The sequence below is a fragment of the Toxotes jaculatrix genome, chromosome 16, assembly GCF_017976425.1.
Source record: "Toxotes jaculatrix isolate fToxJac2 chromosome 16, fToxJac2.pri, whole genome shotgun sequence".
NCBI classification, from domain to species: domain Eukaryota; kingdom Metazoa; phylum Chordata; class Actinopteri; family Toxotidae; genus Toxotes; species Toxotes jaculatrix.
The window spans coordinates 13361173-13386002 of record NC_054409.1 but is presented as its reverse complement, the minus strand read 5'-3'; the positions used below and the strand labels follow the sequence as shown (position 1 = coordinate 13386002).

The window sequence follows — 24830 nt, the reverse complement described above, 5'->3', positions numbered from 1 at the left end:
GAACCCAGGACGAGACTCCAAAGACTCTTTTTTCTTCTTTTATGTTGCCTCTATTTTTATGTGCTTGCCTACCATGAAATAAACATGGACATACTTCCCCCCACGCACGCACACACACATACACACAAAACCCACATGTAGAGATCATTAATCATGAGTGTTGACTGGAAGCTCGGCGTACCACAGCTGTGTGTAGATGTGACATGGGAGGGAGGCAGAAAGATAAAAGGATGTTTATCTGGGGCTCTTGCATAGAACATCATGTCAAGATTAGGCAGCAAGTCACAGAGAAAAACTACACGAACCTTATTTCTTTGTTCTTATTAAAGACATTAAATGGATTTCAAGTGGAACATGGTAATAGAAAGCCTTTATGTCTAATTACTTACAGACTGCAAATACATAGTTTGGTGATATGGTTGCTAAACGACATGAAAGCCGGCTAAAAATCGATAAGGGTTAATACAAGTAGGAAGACGCTGCAGACTGATAATAGAGAAACTACCTCCACATTTTTGCAGCCTAGCTAGTCAATTATAATGCAGTGTTTTCTTTGACATATTCAGTCTTTAGATTGTGTGAAGCAGTGGACCCAATTGTGAAGACGCTTTGTCATCATGTTTCCAGATTTATTGGTTTAATAAAGAAAAGATTGACATTGTTTTCCTCTTTGACTAAACAGTTTGTTTTCTGTTGTTTTAAATTATAGTTTAAGTTTATACACATTTAGCAGTGTACATTCTGGGGCGCACTCCCTGAGGTAAATCTAATAAATAATAAATATTACGGACAGATCTGCTCCTCATGATTGGACACAATGTGGAAAGATATTGCCAGTCTCAAATATTGTTATTGGTATTGGTCTTAAAAATCCAGAATCAGTCGGGGTCTAGATTCAATTAGAAGTAAAAAATCAATTAGCCTTGAACTTCTAAGCCTAATTACACCTGTGTTGACGACAGACACCATCAACAAAGCAACAAATCATCTGCTTGGAAAAGTAAAGAAGCATACACCAACTGTGAACCAGTTTTGAAAAAGAAAATTGGCTCCCTCTGATGCTCTATCTCTGCCTCTGATGAGGGAGTGCTCAGAGAAGGTCCTTCAAAACCTGCTAAACACAGTACTAGGGCTTCCCTTTGGCTGCTGTTACATGAATGAATCTCATAAATTGTCACTATAATAGCCGATGAAAAGAGATATTTTTGCAGTGTGTTACGTTACACCCCCACCGCTCCTGTGGCCAGTATTTTCCACTCACATTGACACGGAAATGTGTATATTTACCTATAATTATCTCTTTTTTACCCTCTTTTAGAAATAGAAGCTTGACACTAAACTCCTTTCTTCTTGTCTTGCCTTGCTTTGTTGTTTCCCACCCACCCCTCCCTCTTTCCTCTTTCTCTTCTTTACATTTTGACTCTTCTTCTGTCCACGGTTATCCCTCCTCCACTTTGATTCCTCTACCCACAGGAACTTCCGGAAGCATCTTCGGATGGTGGGCAGCAGAAGGATTAAAGCACAGAGTGAGTCACATGTTTGTGTGTGTGGTTGATATGTTTGCTCAAACTGACTGTGATGTTGTTCACCTCGCCATCATCTGTGGGTTTTTTTTCCCCTCCTGTTCTCTGGTGTGTGTTTTGCATGTGTGTGGCACCGAGCACTGCTGCTTTGCTGGGATTTAGTAACGCTCTGTTGCATTTCCTTGAGGATTATATGTTTATCAGTGTGTTCGATAAGCCAGCGATATGAGTCCATGCATGTATGTGTATGTGTGTGTGTGTGTGTGTGTGTGTAAGTTGTAGTTGGCCTTTTCATGTTGCATTGCTTTGAATGTTGTTTTTTTTGTTTGTTTGAAGAGAGGGACACTAAATGATGTTGGGTTTTTTTGGCAAAAAGCAAAGTGATGTAGACACAGGTGGAAGAATGTGTGTGTCTGTGTGAGAGGCAATGAAAATCTACAAGACACCAGCAGAAAATCTATAGGTTCCTTGGTGTTGATTGTATGTGGATTCACTGGAAATATGGGCGTAATTCTGTTACGTGACTGGTCTGTGATCTGTTAGCTTGTCCAGTGTTTTTACCTTTTAACAGAAAGTAAACAGTGAAGGACAAAGAAAAGTTAAATCTGTGCCCTAATTTTTTTTAAACTTTTGCTTCAAACACAGAACAGATGCAGTGGTCAGAGGATAAGTGGCTTTAGGTCAAAAATCTTTATAAAGTAAACAATAGTAACTTTATCACAAACCAAATCAATCTGGAGAAGTTTTGTTCTTTTGAATAGATTTATGAGCTATTGGTTTGCAAGTACTTGACCTTTTGCAGTGACAATCATGTATTTTGAAAGTTTTGTCAGAGCCATTTTTCTCTTGACCAGTACCATAAAGTCAGAATGGACATGTGTGTGTGGCTTATTGTCACATTATTTTGAATTGAAAACAGAGGTTAAGATGAGAGTCCCTACAGAAGAGGATTCTGTTTTGACCATGATGAGCCTCAAGCTAATTAAAACCCAAATATGCCACCTATCGCTGCAGGGACCAACTCCCCATATTTTCGCACCGTAGACAGCTAAAATCCAAAGTCATGTCGCTGCTGACAGTAACGTCAAGTTGTTCCCCGTCTCAGACTTTTCTCCTGTCCCTTGTTCTCCTGGAGCTACAGTAATTTCTTCGTCCAATAATTTTCGTCTTCTCACATCTCTGCATAGCTTTGGGTGAGCTGACATTTGGAGGCAAGGTTGCAGTGTTTCACATGTCAGTTACATTAAGTAAATTATATATAGAAATGAAACTGGGGCCAATAAAGTCTGAGGGAATCGAGAGACTCAGACCCCCAGTTAATCTGATTCTATGTAAATTAAATCATAGATAATATCACAGAGTAGTAGTGATGTTGAGGTCACAAAAGAGGACATAATGTTTTGATATGATTACAAAGGTTATTTCTAAAAGGAGATTTGTACTTGAAAAGAACAAGTTGGTATCGGCAGCAAAATGAACAGAGGAGCGTTAGCGAGGATACAGCAGCCGGGAAACTACAGAGGCCAAAAAATATGGCGCCTTGAGGGACACTGTTGATTAACCGTGTCAAACACTTTCAAGTGGTCTAAAAATATTCTAAGAGCCCAGTGATTACTGTTCAAAGCAGAGCAGATTTTATCGACGAGTTGTTGCTCAGTAAGCCTGTGAAACAAGAATGGCCGTTTTAAATCCATACCGATGATCATACAAAAAGGACTGAGCAGCAGGATACTTTATATGTTAAAGATAAATGTTTGTTAGCATACTGTATGTGTGTGTTTGTTGGATGGTTTGCGTATGCAGGCATTTGTTTGTGCGTTTGTGCAGAGGAGGGATGGCACTGTACGTACACTATATTTGTGCTCTCGTAGCTACATCCGCCTTTGCACTCTTATGTGTTTTAGATGGAGAGTGTATGGAAGAAACAGCCAGTTTGTGGGCTTGTTAGTATGTGTGTGTGTGTGAGTGTGTGTGTGACTATTTCTCCCCCCGCCTGCACTAGCATTCGCTGAGCGTAGATCGAAGAGTTTCAGCCGTTCCTGGAGTGACCCCACCCCTGTCAAGACTGACTCTCCACATGAACCCAGAGACAGTGAGTTAACACAGACTCACGCACATGCATGTACACACACAGGCACGCGCACACACAGGCATAAACACACAGAGACACAAAAAGTTTTTTTTTTTTTACAGCTGCAGCGGATAGAACAAAATGGTGCTTTAACTCTGAGGTAACAAAATCACATTTAAAAACATACAGTTTATGTATGTTCATCAATGTCTGTGCAAAATTTGTGTGAATGTTGACATGGCACAAAACACATCTGTATGGGAATGAAGAACATCCAGGGACAGATGTTTTAAGTCTGCAAGCAAGCGGCAGAGTTTTTTCCTTGCTAACTTGTTTGAATTCCTAGCATGGGCCTGTGAGACCCCACCGGTTAAATAACAGCTATCACACTGCTTCTAAACGTGGTCAACTGATACTAAAGTAAACTAAATATCACCGGAAAATGTCCTGTTAAAGATGTGAATCAAAAATTAAGTGTCTTATCACGTTCTCAAGTGTTTATAACCTGGCAAAATGGCTGCAGTGGGAACTCTAATAAGACGTTCTGAGCTGTGTACTATGTGTGTGGTCGTGAATTACTGATGTGTCCCTTTGTGCCCTCACATCTCGACAGGCAGATTGATTACAGCTTGAGTTTGCTTTGTGCTCGCTCAGTACTTTTGCCATTAATTAATTTCCATTCGCAGGTGGCTCATATGGAGCTGAAAGCCACTTAGCGGCATTTGTCAGCCATAAAAAAAAGGGCTTGTAATCAACACTTTGATAAACGAGAATGAGCCGACTCACAGTTCAGATGAAATAAAGCCACTGTGGAAATGCACTTAATGAAGGTCAATCAGTCAAAAAAGTATTTAAGAAAAATATGTATTAAAAGTATATATATTTAAAATATCAGGGGGAAAAAAACTCCAACTGCATCTACAAAGATCAGGGATGTACAGTGTCCAAGTATAAATTTAAGGTATTTTATTCATGACTTTTATTCCACTACATATTAGCAGGAAATAATAAATACACCCACTACATTTTGGGTGTATCCATCAGTTACTAATTCAGACATTAAGTTCAACATTTATTTAAAAAAAAAAATCTATATCTATATCTATATATATAATCTTTCCTCCTTTCTTTTCTTATTTCATATTTTCCTTCCTCAGCTGATCTGCAATGATGAAAATCCCAAAAGTTTTTCCTCTACACTTTTTTTCCTTCCCTATTATGTGTGTCTGTAATTTGCAAACATCTTACTGCTAACATGAAAACATTTTAAAAGCAAGACAGTAATTGAAGTTTTCTCAAGACGGGAAAGAAACCGAACACGATGTTCTCAAGTGGTGATTTAGTTACTTGAAAGTTAAAGCAACTTTTCATAAAGTGTTTGCCATTTTGTCTGCAGGCTGTACAGATAGGAGCCAAACATGAGTCGTGATATAACAGAACACTGTACTGTAAGTACTGTAGACTTCTCTGTTGCTGAGAGGTGACATTTTGTCATCGCAGTTTTACAGCTCAGTTCCTGGTTTTGACAGATCAAGAACAGCTAACACAGAAAATCTGCGGACACTCGCACACGAAACACAATCACACGTACAAACTGACTGTCTCTGCTGTTGACTCTGACCCTGTCCATCTGTCTCCCTATGACCGTGGGTCTTTCTTCAACTTTGTGATGCTCTCTCTTTCTGTGAGTATGTCTTCCAAACTGGAGTGTGTGTGTGTGTCCAGTCCGAGTGCGTCAGCTGGTACAAATGTTAATGCAAGGACTTCTGTGAGGAGTGTCTCAGTGTTTTCTAAAAGGCTTCGAACACACACTGTTTGCATGTGCTGTTTGTCTGTGTCGAAGTCTGAGTTTATGGTTTTATGTTATTTCTCCACGTCCATCTTCAGTGTTTCTGTGTGTCAGAGTGTGATGAAAGATAAATGAACTGTTGATGACAGTCTAATGGTGTGGTTGACGCCTTATTCTCCCTCTTTCCTGAGGGAAAGGTATTGTTCTCTGGAGGAGTGACATTAATTGTCAGTCTTGCTTGTCATTTCCATTTTTTCCCCTTACTGCTCTTCTTCAATTCTCCTTTTCAAATTGCTATTTCCTCCTGGCTACATACATTTCTTTTATTAGAGTGTTTACAGAACCTGTTGACTAAGTCAACATGTCACAAATCTTCTGTAAAAATATATAATTTTTATAAGGATCCTTTAAATTTGCTTATTAGAGAATGGCTTCTCCACACACAGATAAGGTTTGTGGTCAGAAATAGTAAAGATATGAACAAATACAGTTTTATTAATAACAATCTAGGACCCTAACACATGTATCTAATGCACTGTAGGAAGCAAATATAAATAAGTATACATGTATGAGGCAAAAATAAATACTGGAATGATCCCATGCCTTTGGATCACACAGCAACTAAACTACAGCACTGGAACATGGTGATTAAGTTAATTAACATTAAATGGAAAAGAATTGTATTCATCAGCAATATAACAGTTTTCTATGAAAGCAATTAAGCTAACAAGTATTTTCAGACATATATGTGGAATAATTATCAAGTGAAGAAATAAAGAAATGCGTCACATCACGTAAACACCTGTCGCTTGTCAGCTCAAACAAATAATTGATAAAGGAAAACTGAACATCAAACTAAAGATAAACAACTACAAGGCACACCTACATGGTAACAACAAGAAATTACTGAAATACATACAGGTGATCTGACACAAAAACTGTTAAGTTGTAATTTTTTTTCTTTAAGCTAAAATTAGTCCTTGTTGGTTCTTTACACTGTCAATCATTTTAACTCCGGAAACACAAGAGTCCCTTGAAATGTGAGTTAACTGAACTCAGGTTGAAGTTATGAATGAAATAGTTAATAGTTAAATAGTTGGTTCAACATTGTTCTATGAGTTTTGGAAATGTTAAAACTAACTGGGTTAAGTTAAATGAACTCGAGGCTTGCATTGTTTTCATTATTGTGAAAGGAAACAACCGTGATAGACTTTTACAGGTGTTAAAGACAGAGCATTTTGATATTTATGTTTATATTGTGTCTGTTTTCTTCAAACTACAAAAAGGAAGAGTCACTGGCAAGTTTTAACTCTCGAACAATGGACGAAAGGACGAATGAGTTTGATGCCACGTTAATAAATCTTGCTATAGGTGTGAAATAATTCAGCAGCTGTGTGTTGCCGTTGACTGGCAATCCACTCTCCTTGTTAGTTGATGCCAGCAATCCTGCTGCCACGCTCACCATCAGTCACTCTCTTTTTTTCCTGCTTCTGCCAGCTGTCTCTGCTTTTTCCTGTTCCATCTGTCATTTTCTTATGTCACCACCATTATTAACAGCTCCATCTGTTTTTCCTCTCCCCCACTCTCACCTTTCTCCACTTCCTGGACATATCCTTCCTTCACTCCCTAATTTTCCCTTTCTGTGTCACCTTTCTTGCCTCCCACTCCAATCCCAACACTTCTGCCCACACCCTATTATCTCAAGTCCTTTTTCCTCACTGGGGTGTTATATTCTCTTCTAGGCGGAGACCTGCAGAGCTCCTGTGCCACCCTGGACGAAGGAGGCCTCGACGACACTTTAGACTGGGAGGAGGAGAGAGAGATGGAGCGACTTGCCTGTGAGGGGGATGACTTTATACCTCCCAAAATCATGGTAGGAGATAAAGATTGTAATGATCCACAAACTATTTAATCAAATGTTAATGTCTGTGATTGGAGCACTGGATGAGGAGTCAGGACGCTGCAAGGACCTCACAATATTATACTAGAGTTATAGTTTTGATGTTACAGTAAATCCTTTGGTGGTATAACATCCTGGTGGTACAACTTTCCCCTGCAGGCATGAGGATATGATGGAGTTTGCTCTTTCCCCCTTTCCTCTCCTTTTTTTTCCCCCTGAAACTCTGCCATTCACTTCTTTTTCCTGCACACCGCCCCCACCATTTTCCTCACATCCCACTCAACCAATCATTCCTCTTCCCCTTCTGTTTCTCCTTCACCTCTAGCTGATCTCTTCTAAGGTCCCCAAGGCGGAGTATGTGCCCACTATAATCCGCAGGGATGACCCGTCCATCATCCCCATACTCTATGTGAGTCACACACTGAAACTTAGACATGCTGCACATAAAGACGCATAATAAAATAACTCAGGTCTCAGGGCTGTACATACCAAGAAAAAATTGTTGTTTGATAAAGACAGGTTTCTCTAAGGTCTTCATTTGTATTTTCTGTGTTATAATATAAATTACAGTATTTTAAATGTTAAATGATCATGTTTTTTTTATGCTTTTTTTTCTCAGGACCATGAACATGCAACTTTTGATGATATTTTGGGTGAGTATTTCTGTATATGTTTGTATCTGTTTCACTTGTATTTATAAGACCTTTAATATTTCCTTTTCTTATTCAGTAAAAACAGTGTTGCAAGTGGTTGACATGCAATAATTAAAATGGCAAATAAAACAGAAAAAAAAATAATATTATAGAATAAAATAATTATGACTACAGGAATGGGAGATGAAAAGAAGAAAATGGCAACAAATGGCAAAAAATAAATGCAACACTGATATTGGGCACATTTCTTATCATTAAAGAATGACATCTAGGGTATAAAAAGAAGTTGATGTTACTAGTTTCTCCTTTGAAAAGAAACTCCATCACCTCTAGCCGTGAACCTGAACTGTGCAGCAGTTTGCCTGAGGAGCGGAGTCTGAACTCTGACTCACACAGTGGGAGTTAAAGGTCAGGGAAATAGCTTGAGGCTAAACCTTACCTGCAAACAAATCCCTGAAAAATAGCTGAGATCTGGCAAATACGGTCTGTTCACTTGGAGCCAGTTAAAATCCTGCAGAAAGACTTCAATGTTGTTTTCTAAATTGGTTTCGGCATTCTAAAAAACGATCCTCTGTTACTCATAACGGAATCACTCACATTAAAAGGTCCTGGATAATGAACTCTGCATAGAATAAAGCTCACACAGAGTAATTGAAAGGATGTCGATAAATTATTTACACATATAGATTTCAGCTTTCCATTTTACTGTCTTTCATTAACTTGTTTTATTCTGCTGTGACATTTCCTGCTGCCTCAAGTACAGATGGCTGAATTCAATTTAAACTACATGTTCTGCTAGTGTCTCTGCTGTCTGTTATTACACCTGTACTTGAACTCACCATCTAGAGACTTCCTTTGTGTTCACTATTCACATTTATCTCTCTCTCTCTGTGTACATTGTTCTTTTCTCTTATTCCTTTGTCTCTCCATTCTTGGATCTGCATCAATCCAATCCTTTTTCTCTCTCACAGAGGAAATAGAGAAGAAGCTCACAGCTTACAGGAGGGGAAGCAAGTTCTGGAGGATGCTCATCTTCTGTCAGGTAAAGAACAGGGAGACAGAAAAAAAATAACACTGTATTCCTTGTAGAATAGGTTTTTCTGAGATATGTGAGTTATCTGTTCATTCATACACTGCACATGGAATACCCTGAATAACTAGCTTGACTATGACTGTGTTAACTTCCTTCCTTTGGGATCTAGGATCTTAATCAGGAGGAGGCAAATTAGCAGCTGCAATAATATGTTTTATTTATGTGTGTTTCTTAGGGAGGCCCTGGTCATCTGTATTTACTGAAGAATAAAGTGGCGACCTTCGCTAAGGTGGAAAAGGAGGAAGACATGAGCCAGTGAGTTATCACTGCACTTTTGGGTCCATCTCAGTTTAATGAATAGTAGTTTCTGTCACCTAGAATCTCTTATCATTAAATATCATGCATCTTAGAAAGCACAGTGATATTACTTTACAGGAAATAGAAAACATGACTGAGAACAACCAGTATTTCATCATTAAGACACCTTAACTGAGCCTTTTATTTTACCAGTAATGTGAGTAAGGGCTGAATCAAATAAAAATTCCTCTATCAGAATAAATTGGCTCCTTCCCAAGGAAATCTTCATTTCATTTCAAAGTGGTGGGTTAAACCTTTTTATTATGCATTCACAGGATCACAGATTCTGAAACAAATTTGTCATGTAAATGCTCTTTGCTCTATTTTCAGAATATTAATACTCTTTATGCAAAAGCTCTCCCACTTGATTAAATCAAAGATGTTCCACTGGGACCATGCTATGCTCTCCCTATATTTGTTTGTCAGTTATGAGCACTATCTATTGTTTTTTTTTGAGTGATGTATCTCTCCCAGGGGGACCATCTTTGAATAGGTGGTGTTTACTTGTTTTAGGAATATAAACACAAGGTTCACCTCCTGTTCCATAACTCTCCTAGCAAGATATTCTGATAAAAACAGCTGCTTCAGTGCAAAAGCGCAGCAGTACGCCAATAAAAAGTGACAAGTGCTTGACGCAGACTGAAAGTTACATTTGGAGATATGTGTTTTTTTCTGATTGCTTGCTGGGATGTATGTAAAGAGGACAGGGGATCTTTTTTTGCCCTTGTGTACTTAATTTCATGGGAACTGTCAATCAAAGAAAAAAGTTGGCTCATGTAACTGTAGCCTTTGTCTTTGTTCAGATTCTGGAGGAGGCTCAGTCGCTTCATGAGTAAAGTCAACCCAGAACCCAACCTCATCCACATAATGGGATGCTATGTCCTTGGCAACCCCAATGGAGAAAAGGTATGCAGACACTCACGCACAAAAAAACCTTGGCTCACTGTTTCCCAGTATAATATTAGTAGGTTTTCACCAAACAGGACTGAAAAACCCCCATAAAAGCTAATCGAACAACAGTATAATTTCAAGCCATTTTACACATTAAACATTGTAAATAATAAAGGCTCAGTCACATTTAAAATGAATGGATTTGAATGTGTGGGCAAGATAAGTCCTTGCAAATCTTCTGCATAAAGTTCAGCTTTGGTGAACTGTGACATGTTAAGTCATACCCTTTACCAAAAGCAAGTTGTCTTGAGAGTGCTGATCTTGTGTGCTGTGGCACTGTCCATTTTAATTTAACCCTGGACTGTTGGAGCGTAAACTGATGGATGGTTTAAAGACAGTTATGAGACAGAAGTCGGTGGTAACAAATAGTTATCCGGTTATAGTAGTGGCTGAGCTTGCTACCTGACAGTACCCCCCCGTTGGTCTTCCTGAGGTCTTTTCCATTTTGTCCTGTTAAAGGATTTTTAATCCCACCTTAATTCATAACATGTTCAAAATCTGGGCTTTTATGCCACACAAATTGATTTAACAACTTTGAATGCTGATGATTTTATAGTTTTGGTTCCCTGTCTTTTATCATTAGAGTAAACACTTCCTCATGCTCACTCTTGCCCAATTTTGTCTCTGCCTCTCTTTGTCCTCATTTGCCAATTTGCTGCCCTCTGCTTTCATATTTACGCTTCAGTGTCTGTTTCCATCTCTGTTTGTCTGGTAATCAGCACATTATCCTCCTGGCTTTCTTTGTTTCTCTTACTCCACCTGTGTGACTATTATCTCGCTCTGTGCGATTTTGCTGCGTATAGCTGAGGAGCACACATGCTGAGTGATGCTGCACCTCTCTCTACCTGGCATGAACAAATAATAACACACACAGCCACAAACACACACGCACACAAACAAGCTGGCAGCCGCACATGCACACAAAGACACACGCCATAGCCAGCAGTGTTTGTCTGACCTAGCTGTCTGTTCCAGTCACGTCTGCCAAAATGCTTTGTTATATAAAAGTGGATCTCTCCAGGGCTGATGGACAGTCTGGCAGTGTGCAAAACAGATTGCACATCAGTGATATCTCCACCCCTACAGACAAACACAAATGCAGTTGTTTCAAGAGAACGTGGATCCAAAACAACAAAACTGGTGTGTTTGGCTTAGTCCCAAGATCCCAAAATGATATTTTCACACTTGTCTACTGTCTACTTGTATTTTCTGACAGCACAGTCAGAAAATACAATTAGTGAATTTTGCTTCTGACTGTGCACAAGACACTTTTTTAGGATATAGAAATGTTACCTGCACTGACCTTGTTGTTGTGCTTTTCATTATGGCCCAGTACAAACTTGTTCTGTACTGGCAGCTACACTAGATGGCCAAAAGTATGTGGACACCCTTTATTTTGCCTTTTAACCTAGGGTGTAACCTCCACCAAACAAGTAAACAACACATCGTGAACAGCACACATCACATGCAGCCTGCCTCTGTTTAGCAAGACTTTGAATGGAGTGAGCTTAATTCCACATTTCATCCATTTTTAAACAGTGAGCTCAAATGCTGCACTCCAAACGACTACCTGCACACAACATACAAACAATACTAACAGAGAGGGCTTCAGTTAATAAGCAATGATTTCAGATGCTGAAGCACATGTTGACCTAAACCTCTCTAAACGTGAGTTTGAAAACAAGCCATACATACAGTGTCTAAAGTCACAACTTCACACAGATACACTCACTCACTCACTGATGTATGTTCATATACTGCATATGAATACGTGCAGTTGTGCTTGGGGGCACGTAAATCCTGATATAGTATAATAAAGTTTATATTTAAGCTTATAAATATTGACGTGAGCCTGCAGCCATGCTAGAGTGGGTTGACTTCATCAGAGAGGTAAATTAAACCACCCCCTCTCTGTTTGAAAAGTAAAATCATAATGGTTTATGCATGATTAATAAAATCACTCAGAGAATATCAAAGGGATCTGGCTTGTTAAGCACAACAAAAGCTGATTTTGTAATGTTAATTCTCTCTTTAATATTATCATGTTCTGAGCCATTTGTATTGCAATGCATGTACCATGCTGCTTCTCACAGTTTGGGATTTTAGAGCACTTCCATATACATGAATGTTATGGAACTGATATGTGATGAGGCAAAAAAATAAACTGGCTGACAAAAGAGAAAATATGTTGGTGCTGCTCTGTGATTACTGGAAAGCACTGTTAAACCTGCCAAGTGAAATGCAGACTAAAGGCTGCACTTAAGAGTACAGCACATAAACAATATAATAGTTGCCTTAAAACACAGTTTGGAAGCTGGAGGAATGGAAACAAAGGCTGGGCATTGAGAACAGCAGGTGAGCTGGTCAGAGACGCAGTGTGACCCTGTTTTCATCCGGAGATCTTCTAATCTGTTTTGGTTTTGTCAGCACAAAATCTGAATCAGTCTTGGCAACAACAGCCATTAAGAGCTTGTAAGAAGTCACCCAGGACAGAAACTACTCAACATGCGACACATTAGTTGAGATTTGTTATTTGCCTGCAGCTCTCTCTGAGCACAACATACAAGCCATGCTGCCTGTGTCTCCCAAACCATCCTCTCCTCCACATCTGGCAACTAGCCACCTTCTTTTATCTTTTTCAAAAGGACCGCAAACACAAGGAATGAAAGCTGCTTTTTCTTTACCACCTCCATTTTAACATCATAAAGTGGAAAAACAAAGGCGCATTTGGCCTTTGATTTCTCTGACGGGGAGGTATCGAGATCCCTCATGACTAAATCCAAGCAAGAAATCAGTGATCTTCAATTTTTAATGTGCACGGCAACACATCAGCGAAGGCGATGAGCTGCAGACGAGACAACTGAAAAACCTGAAACTGCTGTACAGCTCACATTTAACAGTGATTTATGTCATTAGGGCTGCAACTAATTTTTATTTCCTCCTGTTGATTCACACATCAGTTTTTTTCTTCCAACTGGCTTAATCTAAAATATCCCAAGCTCCTCTCTGTTACCTGCACAAGAAGAATGTGCAGTAATGAGCTGGATTCATTGTCATTCTTGTATATGTGTCTACGTTTGTGTGTGTGTACGTGCTTCTATGTTTTTATGTCTGAAGAGGCAGACTCCCGTGCTGCAAGCATACCCACGTGCAGTGGGATTAATTGTTGCACGCTTTCTTATCTCGGCCCAACAGCTGTTCCAGAAACTGAAGAATCTGATGAGGCCTTATTCTGTCGAGTTCGAGTCACCGCTGGAGCTGTCTGCACAGGGTGGGTCTGAACAAACACGCAAACACACTGAAACATGGAGGTAACAAGGACACAGACACATGTATATGAAATGACGCAGAGAAATGCCATATGTCCTGCATTAACATCTGCAGGAAGGATTTACTCAAACAGCTGTTCCCTTGTTGAAAAATCTAATTTATTTTCACAGTGTGTCAATTTAGGTTTTCTTCTCATTTCAAATATGTTCATTCTCTTCTCACTCACTTCCTCTCTGTTCTCCTTATCCAGTTATAGTCTCCAGTTATAGTACTGCATCTCCATGACGATGGGGAAGTGCATAATCATCCATGGGGTCGAATTTAAGGAAATTTCCAATTGAAGGAAACATGTAATTAAGTTCAACTATAATTTAATCCGGGGCATTCCCTTGCAAAAGAAGCAGAGATACTATTTACTAAAGACAGAGCATTGTTATTCTTACACTGAAACTTTATGCCTTGTCTGAATTGAATTGGTCCAAAGTCATTTAAAAGGACAATACAGAGCATAAATAGATGGATTTAAATAGATACACACACACACACACACACACACTTGCAGACAGCGTTCTGTATGCATCTGATGATAATCAGAAAACCTCACACTGTTTGCTGGTATAGTAATGGAATCAGAAAATCCTGCCCTCATATTGTTTCAGGATAGCAAAGTGATTCTGCTTCCTTAAATTCAAACGTTTCCTGTCTCATTTATCAATCAAGGCAAAGAGATGATTGAGATGTACTTCGACTTCCGCCTCTACCGACTTTGGAAGACACGCCAGCACTCCAAACTCTTGGACTATGAGGATTTTTTGTGACGAAAACACCAGGATAATGGGCGCAAGCAGAGCCCTCCAGTGCCACGAGGAACCTGTTCAAACTGGTCCAATGACTGAACATCGCTCAACTGTAGTGCTCCAGCCATCAGCTCAATATAAAACCGCCATACCTGCTTTCATCCTGGAGAGGGCTTGGACAGGAGGCTGAAGACAAACTAAATGATGCTTTGGCTCTGTTCTTTATTTCCAGAGTAAGAGTCACAGACTAATAAAAAGGGCCAAAACACTACAAATAAGAAAAAAATAGGGAAAAGCAGAGACAACTGGACTACCGGCGTCAGCTCTCTCCGCCTCTTGAGTTTGAAAGCAAAAAACCAGAATCAAAAATTCAAATGTGTACAAAAAAGAAATACCATGTTAGTCACACCTCTGTTGCAAGGACATACTTTTTGAGGCCGAAGTGCTTCAGAAAAAAAAAAAAAAAAAAAAAAAAATCGCTGAAAATCATTCTGTCATAATATGGTTCTGTGTTTTGACTGGACCTCTCAGATAATCTCAGATCCCAGAGAAATACATATACATTAATAATCCATATGCCGATGTGTGTATATATCACATGAATATATTAGCATAGCTTTAGTCATGCAAATAATACTCTAGATGAGAATAATGATGCATTATTTATTTTTGATGTGCATTGTTGTGCAGTTTCATATGAAAATACTTTGGAATAACTCAGGTTTTAGCCATGAAGTAATTAATCTGTTTGTCTACTGTATTCTATCAAAATATTGTAATCTTCATTGCCATCGCTTGGAATGAATGTATTCTCTCTCTAGAAACGCATCTTCAGTTTGAAGAGTTGAGCTTTATGTTTTGGTTAAAAAGAAAAAAGAAGTACAATGTGCAGATTTTGTGTGTGTGTGTGTGTGTGTGTGTGTGTGTGTGTGTGTGTGTGTGTGTGTGTGTGTGTGTGTGTGTGAGCGTGTGTGTGTGAGCGTGTGTTTTCCATGTAAAAAAAAAAAAAATGCAGATATGTTGTGTGTATTTTCTGTTCCTCCGTTAAAGCAAAAAAACAAATTATCACCTGCATCCCCACAATTATCTTTCTATCACACACACGTAGACAGTCTAGTATGATTCATGATGTCAAGAGGGATGTAACAGCCATCCAAGTGCTCCTACCCCTGCAGCGTAGGAGTTGCCCTGTTGATCCCTCCTGCTCTTTTGCAGAAGGTTCAGGCCACTTAGCCGGCCCCTGTCAACAGCGCCGGCTGCTCTCACTTCTGCCAAACACTCTTGGTTTCTCTTAATGGCAGCCAAACGAGCTTCTGCCACCTCTCACTTCACTGGGCTGTGATCCAGTCAAAGGACCGGAGCTCTCTGAATTAAACAGATCTGCCAGAAGTTTAAGCTGTTAACGGCCATCTGCTGTCCCTGCCAGGTGTCAGTTGGTTAAAAAAGGCCAGAAATATGTGCTGAGTGTGTGTCTGTGTCTGAGACCGTCGCATGAGCCCAGTGACCTGAGCTTTCTCAAACACATTAAGGACTGTCAAATGTGGAGAGCGGTGGCTGAGCTGGACAGCAATCTGAGACAATGTGCAAGTGCTCACACACAGGCACACAGACACTAATAAAACACTAGGGCTGGGACAAAATCGTCGTGACAAAATTAACATTATCCAATTTTATCGTTTTACTGAAAACAGTATTTGAGTTGTCAAATTGCTTCCCAGTTTTTCAGACGCGCATCCACTGAGCGAAGTGTGTGCTCTGCTAAAGTCACAGTAACACCTAAAAATGGTTAGAGGCACTCAAAGCACAGAAAATCTGCCCTCAGTTTACCACTTTATTTTGAAAGGATTCCGTAGGCTTCAACTAGGTTGTATAACATTTTGTTCCTTCGAAAGGTACAACTGTTAAAACTTGGTCCAAATGGCCACTGCTGTGGGTGGAATGGAAAGGCTGCCATTATAGGGAGGGGCAGGACATTTTATTGTATAAACTTGTAAAACAGGACACGCTTAAGGTCAAAAACATTCCTGGTGTTGCACTCGGGTGCACACATATTAAGCGACAGAAGTAAATGTGTGAAGAAAAGAGAAGTTCAAATGCTGCGTTCTTTTGCGCACTAATCACTGGGTAAAGTCTCATGCTTGTTAGGTTGTTGGTTGCAAGTCACAAAAACTGTTGCATGAGTCCCACCTGCATCAGTCCCACTCTGTGATAAGCTGACACATTTCAGCAAAAGCCCCTGATGAAGGCTTATTTATCTCAGCCCAAGAAATAAAATGGTTAACTGATACTTGAGAATTGTGGGGGTTTTGTGCGTTTAGAGTGCCAATGTTCCACTTTTTATGTGCCTGTAGTTTTTTGTTTGTGCCAGAAATACCAACTAATGCACAAGCATTTACTTGATGAGAGGATTAGTCATGGAACCATCCTTTCAAATGATCTTAAAAAAAGTCACTGGCGTTACCTGAAAACAGAATTTTCCATTCATGCGGTTGCATTAAACACAAATGTCGTAAACACTGTAATTGTTATCCTGCGGCTTCTTCCTCTCAAAATGCCGCCACATTTGAGGCGTCGTTTTCTGAATGAGGCAGCATTCCAAGAAGACATCGCTCAGTCAGCTTACTGTTCAGACAATCACAGCAGTGGACATCGACTGGAACTGTGCGTTCCCGAAATGACAACAGCTCCTGAATGTCGTACAGAATCACTTTTATTACTAATCAATTAGTGTTTGCATAAGTGGTCAGTGCAGAAGAAGTTTATAGACTTACAGTGAAAATGATGTTAGTTTTTTGACAGATTTCTCTCTGGTCGAGTGGTCCCAGCCCTAACATGGACACACACAAACATATTCAAACACACACACACAGTCTAGTCTAAGGTATTCTCTGTCTGTGTATGGTAAATACTTTTCCATTTGTCATTATTTGTGTGGAAGTGTTAATCCTTTGAGCATTAAGTGCAGATTTCTTTTTGTGTTAAAGTCAACCAATCTCACTGGAGTGTTCTCTGCCCCTCTGCAAGCAGAACTCTGGTTTTCATTTGCGTTTGCCCTCTCTCTGACATTGCAGTGCTGGTCCACAGTTTGTCTGGCACAGACAAGTGCTCTCTCAGCCTGAGTCACGCATTACATGTTTTCACTACAGATTTAAAATTCAACAGTTACACAACCCGTCATGTCACTGAGCCATTTTAATTCCAGCAGAAGCATTAAGCTGCCAAATTCTCAAAGATGTTGCCCTGAACAGCTGCTGGGTTTAATGGAATTTTTTTTTTTCCTGGCATAATTTTCAGATCACTGGTCAGTTTAAAGCAAAGCAGCGACTGGGTGGATTCTGTCAATTCAGGAAGTTCTTCTTTGGAATGAAAACAGTACATCTTGTGCCACAGAACACGTAGAGGAAGATCTCATATGCAGTCTAAACAGAAATTACTGGTAATTAATGTTTTGTTTGAATTTACTGGGCTGAAATGACTGATGTGAAGAGCACTCTGACTCAGGAGTTTGAGAGAGCTTTCTTGTTTTTTCTCTTCACGGGAAATCTAATTAAAGATGCAAACATGTCCTTTTGTCTGTCACAGTGTATGTTGCTTTATTTGCTGTTTCAGCTCATTTGTCATATTGGGAAAAATCTAATAAAAAGAGAAGCAAGGTGTAGTTTGCCTCTAGAAATGATTTTTCCTCCATAACCTATCAGCTTTGGGAATATGAATAGAGTAACTATGAGCAGCAAGATCTCTGAAATCTTTAAATTTTTTTTTATGAAAATATATGTAAAACCTTAAAGCCATGCAGACAAAGATACTGCAGTTTGATAAGACGGCAGAGAAAAAATCATCACCTCTCTGTACTACATTACATGACTAGAGATGAAACTGAACACGATTCTGCACCACAGGATCCTTCCTCATGTCAAACACGAGAGCTGTGAAGTCATCTTGGCTGTAACAACTTGACAAAACTAGACAACTGCTCACATATGGCTACATTTCCACTGAGGATGCGTCATGCACAAGGTTCTGCGCTATAATCCCAACTTTAAGTTTTAGAGAACTTCTTAACACTGTGATCAAACTGCTCCAGTTCAATTTAAAATATCATAAAAACAGTTAATTTTATGTTAACGTCACAGAAGATGCCATTGCCACAGCAGGGCTATACAGGATAATCTGACTGGATGTATATGTGTGTTAAGGATTCTGCTCAAAATGAAAGCATGACAAGCTGGTTTACACTCCTACCTCTGCCAAGTGGTTTTCTGTACTGTAGACTGATTCATGCAAAACCTTAGTGGAACGGAGAAAGGTGGATAGAAGAGGCTAGTTTGAAATGAAGAGGAGAGGAACAGTCTATTGTGTATTAACAAGGTGGTTCAACACAGATTTCTTTCTATTCAGAATAAAACTCTCAATTCAGCCTTGGTGCCAGAAATGAACTAGAAGCGCAAAGAGACAGAAGGAGAGACGCGCAGACGAAAACAACACGTTTTGAGTTATTTTGTCTCGGGTGGAACTTAGCATGCAAAAATGCAAATAAGGCAGTTCTGACACTCAAAAAGTAGTTTTTAAGGTGCCTTATCTTCCTGTGCCAGAAATGCCTTGATCCCTAATCTCTATGCACTTGTCTTTAATGTACTCTACATCTTGCCTATGAACTGCTTCTCCACCTCCACCTGTTTTTCTTTCCTCCATTTGAAATAAAATAGGGAATTAACACCCAGTTTGATGTGTAAAATGGAGTTTGCACACATCTCAGGTTTTAATATCCAACTTCAATCCATTTAGCGCGATTTACAGTCTGTGCTGAGTGGACAGAGGCTTCAAGTCCACTTACTTCCCCATGCCAACACCACCTTTCACACATTTCCCTTTCAACTCTCTGTTGTACGTGACACAAACATAGACTGTTAGACAGACAAGTGAAAATGCGTAAACATATGTAAAAAGACAAGATAGAAACTTTATACTAACACAGGCAGCTTATGGAAGCAAGCGTCCCACAGTAGGAGGAAAGACGCTCTTATCTTAAGCTCCACAGTCTTTCAAGGTCGGAAAGCATCTCTGCATAGTATGCCCTGAGGCTACAAACTACAGAGTGCATGAAGAGGCTGTGCCTGGTACAACATCGATGAAGACGGTACTATGGGACACATCTGATACTTAGATGTCTGTTTTTGCAGAGACATAAAAATTGGTATTTGTATCTGCGCTAACCTGTTTGGAGTAGGTATGAAAATATAAAAAATTATATAGTTATGTAGTATTGTGTACCACTGTTAGCCTTAAAGAGCTGAATATTAAATAGATACCCACCCACCAAGGCCTTTACACCATACTAATACTGAGTAGTTCCTCCCTTTGCTCTCAAAACAGTCTCAGTTTTTTGTGGCATGAATTCCACAAGATGTTGGAAACATCCCTTTGAGATTGTGGCCCATGTTGACATGACTGAGTCGCATAAATCTTGTAGATTTGTCAGCAGAATTTGTCACCTACTGTGGTAGCCTCTGTTGAATGCTAGACTTTGGACCATTAAGCCAACAGTAGCCCTAAAATAAAAAAAAAAACTGCCTCCTTGAATGACACAAGTTCTGCAGCACAGCTGGGGTGCCAACACAGAGGGCTCAGGCAAAACAATGCAGAGTCACCTAGCAAAAAAAGTTAAACCTGTCTGCCACAAAACAGCATGAGGTCATGACAAGGTCTCAAGGGGTGATGTCTTACCTGGCCAGCTGCTGCAGCTGGTGTCCACATGAGGGTGGGAGTGGAGTTCAGAGAGGGCGAGAGAGAAAAGGGAAAAAAAAAAGACTAAGACGGCTTGTAATAAAGCTTTCACGGCTTTTCTATCAGATCTGATATAATCTGTCCTTGTGTGTTTCTAATGTGGTTTCACTGAATTGAATTTCCATGTGAATACACTGATACTATTGAGAAAATATTGCTGAAGAAGCTGCAATCTTAGCTTATTAGCCTCAGTCTCCTCAACACCATCCTGCCAACTCGAGTGAAGTGGACCTCAGGTCTGCTTCCAGAGAAGTACTCTTGAATCTTGAATGTGCCTAGATGTCTAGTCAGCTTCATCCAAACGTTCCACTGCAGCTGGGTGAATATTTTTCTTCGACCATTTTCTGAAACACCTCTTCAACAGCAACCTATCTTGTTAGCATCTCCTCTTTACTCTCAGGATCTAAACCAGGGGTGTCAAACCTGTCCACAAAGGGCCGGTGTGGCTGCAGGTTTTTGTTCCAACCAAGCAGCAGCACACCAGACTTGACTCATTTAATCAACTGATCTCAGTCTTCAGACAGTTGATTGGTCAAACTGTGTGCTCTTCATTGGTTGGAACAAAAACCTGCAGCCACACCGGCCCTTTGTGGACAGGTTTGACACCCCTGATCTAAACCTTTCTGCGTCTGAATCCTCCTCTTCATGGTAGTGTCTGTTCTTCCTCAGGGCTTTATCAAAGTCAAATTGACTCAACAATCAACAATCTGGTCTCATCCAGTGTAATATCTCACATGTTCTTGTTGTATCCATCTTAATGTAAAATACATTCTATGTGATGAATTGTGCTACATAATAAAAGTGTCTTCATGTCTTTTCAGTTTGTTGTTATGTGATCTCTATCAGAGCGCTGTAGATGTATGACAACTTGAGGAATGAACCTGAGGAGGTTGCATGTGAAAAACATCACTCCAAAAGCCTCTTTTATCTCATGTTGTCAATAAGTATTTATTAAATAAAATAAATGTACAATTATTTCTGTTGTCAGTAAAACACGCAAATTACTGTAGATCAAAGAGAAATATTCCCATTTGGTTTAAATAACTGATGCCAAAAGGGTTACTGTCTGCTTTAGTTCATTTAACTGTCTCTGTGTAAAGCAGGACAGAAGAACAGACTATGTCTGTCCTCGAGTTCACACTGAAAAAACTCTGCTGCCTCAGTGAATTTTCTACACTCAAAGTGTCTTTACCAGATTTTTATGTTTGTGAATTGTGAAAATTACAAACTGTGCCTCGGATGCTTCTGTACTTGCCTCACTTCAGATGTTTGTTCCTCTCTTGCTTTCCTTACTGACCTCACCATTTTCCTGTTTAGTCAGATAGAGTAGTTGAGGGAAAATAAATAAATAACAAAGAAAACTGTGATGGAAAAAAAAGATTCTGTTAATAATAATGATGAAATGACATTTCACTATAATGAAACAGCTTTTTAATAAGTTCCTACATTTTTTAGGAATGTATTAGTTTCAGTTACAATATAAGATTTACTAATATTATTATTAATTTCATAACGTTGGCTTGAGGTGTTTAATATTCAACAATTTGGGGCTCCATAATTATCTTGCACTGCAGCTTTTGACACAGCTGACAATTTTGCTTAATTGCTTTGACAAGTGGGTCAGCGTCTGTGACCATCTGTTGGTCTGCTAGTCCACCATTTTAGTCAAGGCAGAAATTTCTCAACTATTGGATGAATTGGTATGAAATTTTGACCAGACATTCATGACATCCGGGCTGGTAAAGACTTGTGGACTGCCAGTCTAAAAAAAAATAAAGCGTGCATTTATTTTACTGTTCCTCATCATGTCCATAAAGCTGATGTACCAAGAGGGACGATAATAAAATTCCCCCTAAACTATAACACCAGCTGCCATCTCCAGCCATCTGTATAGCCATTCACCAACAAAGAGCAAAGTGTGGGGATTATATTACATGCATAACTATAGATAAATGGAGCAGTCCACCTGACATGTAGTGGCACTATTAAACACATTCCTTATGAAGCTGATCATTTAAACATGTTTAAATCACAAAATCATGGCTTAGAGCAGACAGAGTCTTTCTATGAAATGCTATGTCGTGATAAGCAGCAGTATATATACGGTCAGTACATGGATATAATCTTAAGGCTGCCAATTAGTGTAGATCATGGTGGCAACAAAAACCTCAAAACAGTAGATTAGCGGTTTAGATATTATGGTATGAAAAGCTGGAAAGCAAGCCGAGGAAGTGTGAAGATGACCAAGCAATTATGTAAATGGACTGTGTATATCCTCGAAACCAAAGGCAACAATCAAGAGGGAAACATGCCATGAAATCAATTACGAGCCACAGCACTCAATGACTCTCAAATGATAATAAACGTCAAACATGAATATTCAAAAATATCCACAATGGAAATCAGCAACATGAAAGAATCATATGCCAAACAACAAAAGAAAGACAGAAAGCTCAGCCATTAATCATCAGCTGTTACAAATGCAAATTTCGCACAAAGCTAAATGTTCACAGCATAAAAGCAGAAATTAACAGCCAGCAGACACAAAGCAGCGTCAAATAAGCGGCCAGCACTGATGTACCAAGCACATAAACAACAAGAGCAAGAGCAACAGCAACAGCAAAAATAGCAGCGAACATATCAGCGAACATAGCAGCAACAGCGAAAATAGCAGCGAACATATCAGCGAACATAGCAGCAACAGCGGCAACAACGGAGCCAAGACAGATGTTAGCAAAAACCGCAAGTACTTAGCTTGGTGAGGGTAGCCGTGATCTCCGGTGTCTCAGCAGAGTTAGCTCTTTCACAGGTGTTGTCCTGGTCTCTGGCTGTCCACAGCAGGGCTGGAAACCGGGCTCCAGGCTCGAAGAGGCGATCCAGGCCGACAGTTTATCCCAGAAAACGAGGCAGCAGCAGCAGCAGCAGCAGCAAGTGTTCCTTCACAAAGACCTCCTGAAGTAACACGATGTGGCTGTTAGCAGGTTAGCTTCTTTCTACCGGGATGCTGCAAACTTGGCGCCAGTGTTTCCCGCAGTGTCACCGTACCTGACATGGAGATTACAGAGGCAGTGGGAAACGTGGCCGTTTAAATAGCCCGCCTGATCACAAGGGTGCGTTTGATGTATACTCCACGAGCACTTCACTCTACTACCGGGTGGAGAGCCTCAATTCCTCGAAGCATGGACTCCGCGCTATGTTGGACACATTCCATTACATTGCATTTACTCATTTGGCAGACACTTTTATCTGAAGCGACTTACAAGTGAACGATAACACTCACGCTTCAGTTGGAGACACTGGAGTATGCACTACTGAATCTGATCAACGAGACAAAGTGAATGTACATCAGGTAAAGAAGCGCACAGTTAGTGCAAGAGGTGTTAGAGTCATGTCAAGAAAGCCACGCCCCTGCTCTGATAACATTTGGTAGTTCCTCGCACCATCAGGGATCCACGAACCAGAGCAGTCTGAACTGAGATTGCCTTTTGGGTGGGGATTTCATTGCGAAATATTCCTTGGCTGAGAAGGAGCATAAGCCTGTATGATTGAGTACAAGTAGATGGGTGGAGACCCAGATGTCACAGGTAGCTATGGGTAGCCACAGGAGGTCAATGAGCAGTCTAGTGACCTTTTAGGTTGAAAACCAGATGTGCTGCCACATTCTGGAGAGTTTCTTTGTGCATGAGAGAAATAACCGTGGCCTGTACTAAGAGTTGGGTGGCATACTGAGTCAGGTAAGGCCAAGGCCAACTCTACATGGTCTGAATCCAAACACAGACCGTTTGACATTTGGGCAGAAAGTGCAGTGTACACAAATTAAGCACTGGGGTTTTTTTAAATTATTATTATTATTTACATGTCTGCAGGTCAGAGAAATCAGGTTTATGAACCACGTCACACCCCCATATTACAGTGGATTAGATTTGGATTAGTATTTCAAATATGGCTCAGATTTAGACAAACCGACTGAAGAATTTCCCATCTACTAACAATATGTTCAGTAAGGATGTTGAGATTGTGTGCATTTCCACTGTGTGACTGTGCTTTGTCTGAGAAATTCTTCCACTTGTTTTCACTTTTGTGGAAAAGTGTAGTTATTTTTTTGTCCACTATCCATTTTCCATTGTTTTTTTCAATGTCAGTACAATAACATTTAACATGCATCTAAATCAGACACGTTATCTTTTTGGCACAAAAGCCACACCACACTGTATGGATGTCCCTGTCATCTTTATTTAAGAGCAACCATTTGAAAGTGATTAAAAATCTTCCAAAGCTTTTGACATTTTCCTACAAACTGACTGTCCTACAGTTAACTTTGTCATTTTTACACCAGTAGTTATTTTGTGAGAAGACTTTATATTTGAAAAAGAGTGCATGTGTTCATCTCCAAATCTTTCTTTCCAATAGAAATACTACATTAAGAAATGCTTTATTATTCAAATGTGAGGTGAACAAAGTTTGACTAAGAGCTGGTGCTTCACATTATTTTTTCCCATTCAGTAGAAACTTCCTGACTGAAGTTCTTTCTGTAAAAAAAAAAAAAGTATAATGTTTAATTCTCATGACTGATGTCAAGTTCTTCATTTGAGTTCTGCTCACTGCTCAGAACTCAAATGAAGACATTTTTTGCAGCATAATTCACACAATCCTTTAATCTTCCCAAGTGCAGCATTGGGAGCAAATTAATTTAGTTTCGTTT

General features: G+C 39.7%; 1 protein-coding gene across 1 annotated transcript in view; it reads left to right on the top strand.

Moving 5' to 3' along the window:
* LOC121195621 (NMDA receptor synaptonuclear signaling and neuronal migration factor) overlaps positions 1-14365 on the top strand; it is a 34552-nt gene extending 20187 nt beyond the window's left edge. Inside the window, 10 exon segments of the mRNA XM_041059203.1 lie at positions 1474-1526; positions 3526-3615; positions 7126-7256; positions 7609-7692; positions 7903-7936; positions 8908-8978; positions 9205-9284; positions 10130-10232; positions 13473-13548; positions 14268-14365. Coding sequence (XP_040915137.1) covers positions 1474-1526; positions 3526-3615; positions 7126-7256; positions 7609-7692; positions 7903-7936; positions 8908-8978; positions 9205-9284; positions 10130-10232; positions 13473-13548; positions 14268-14365 — 820 coding nt within the window.
* The last annotated feature ends 10465 nt before the right edge of the window (positions 14366-24830 follow it).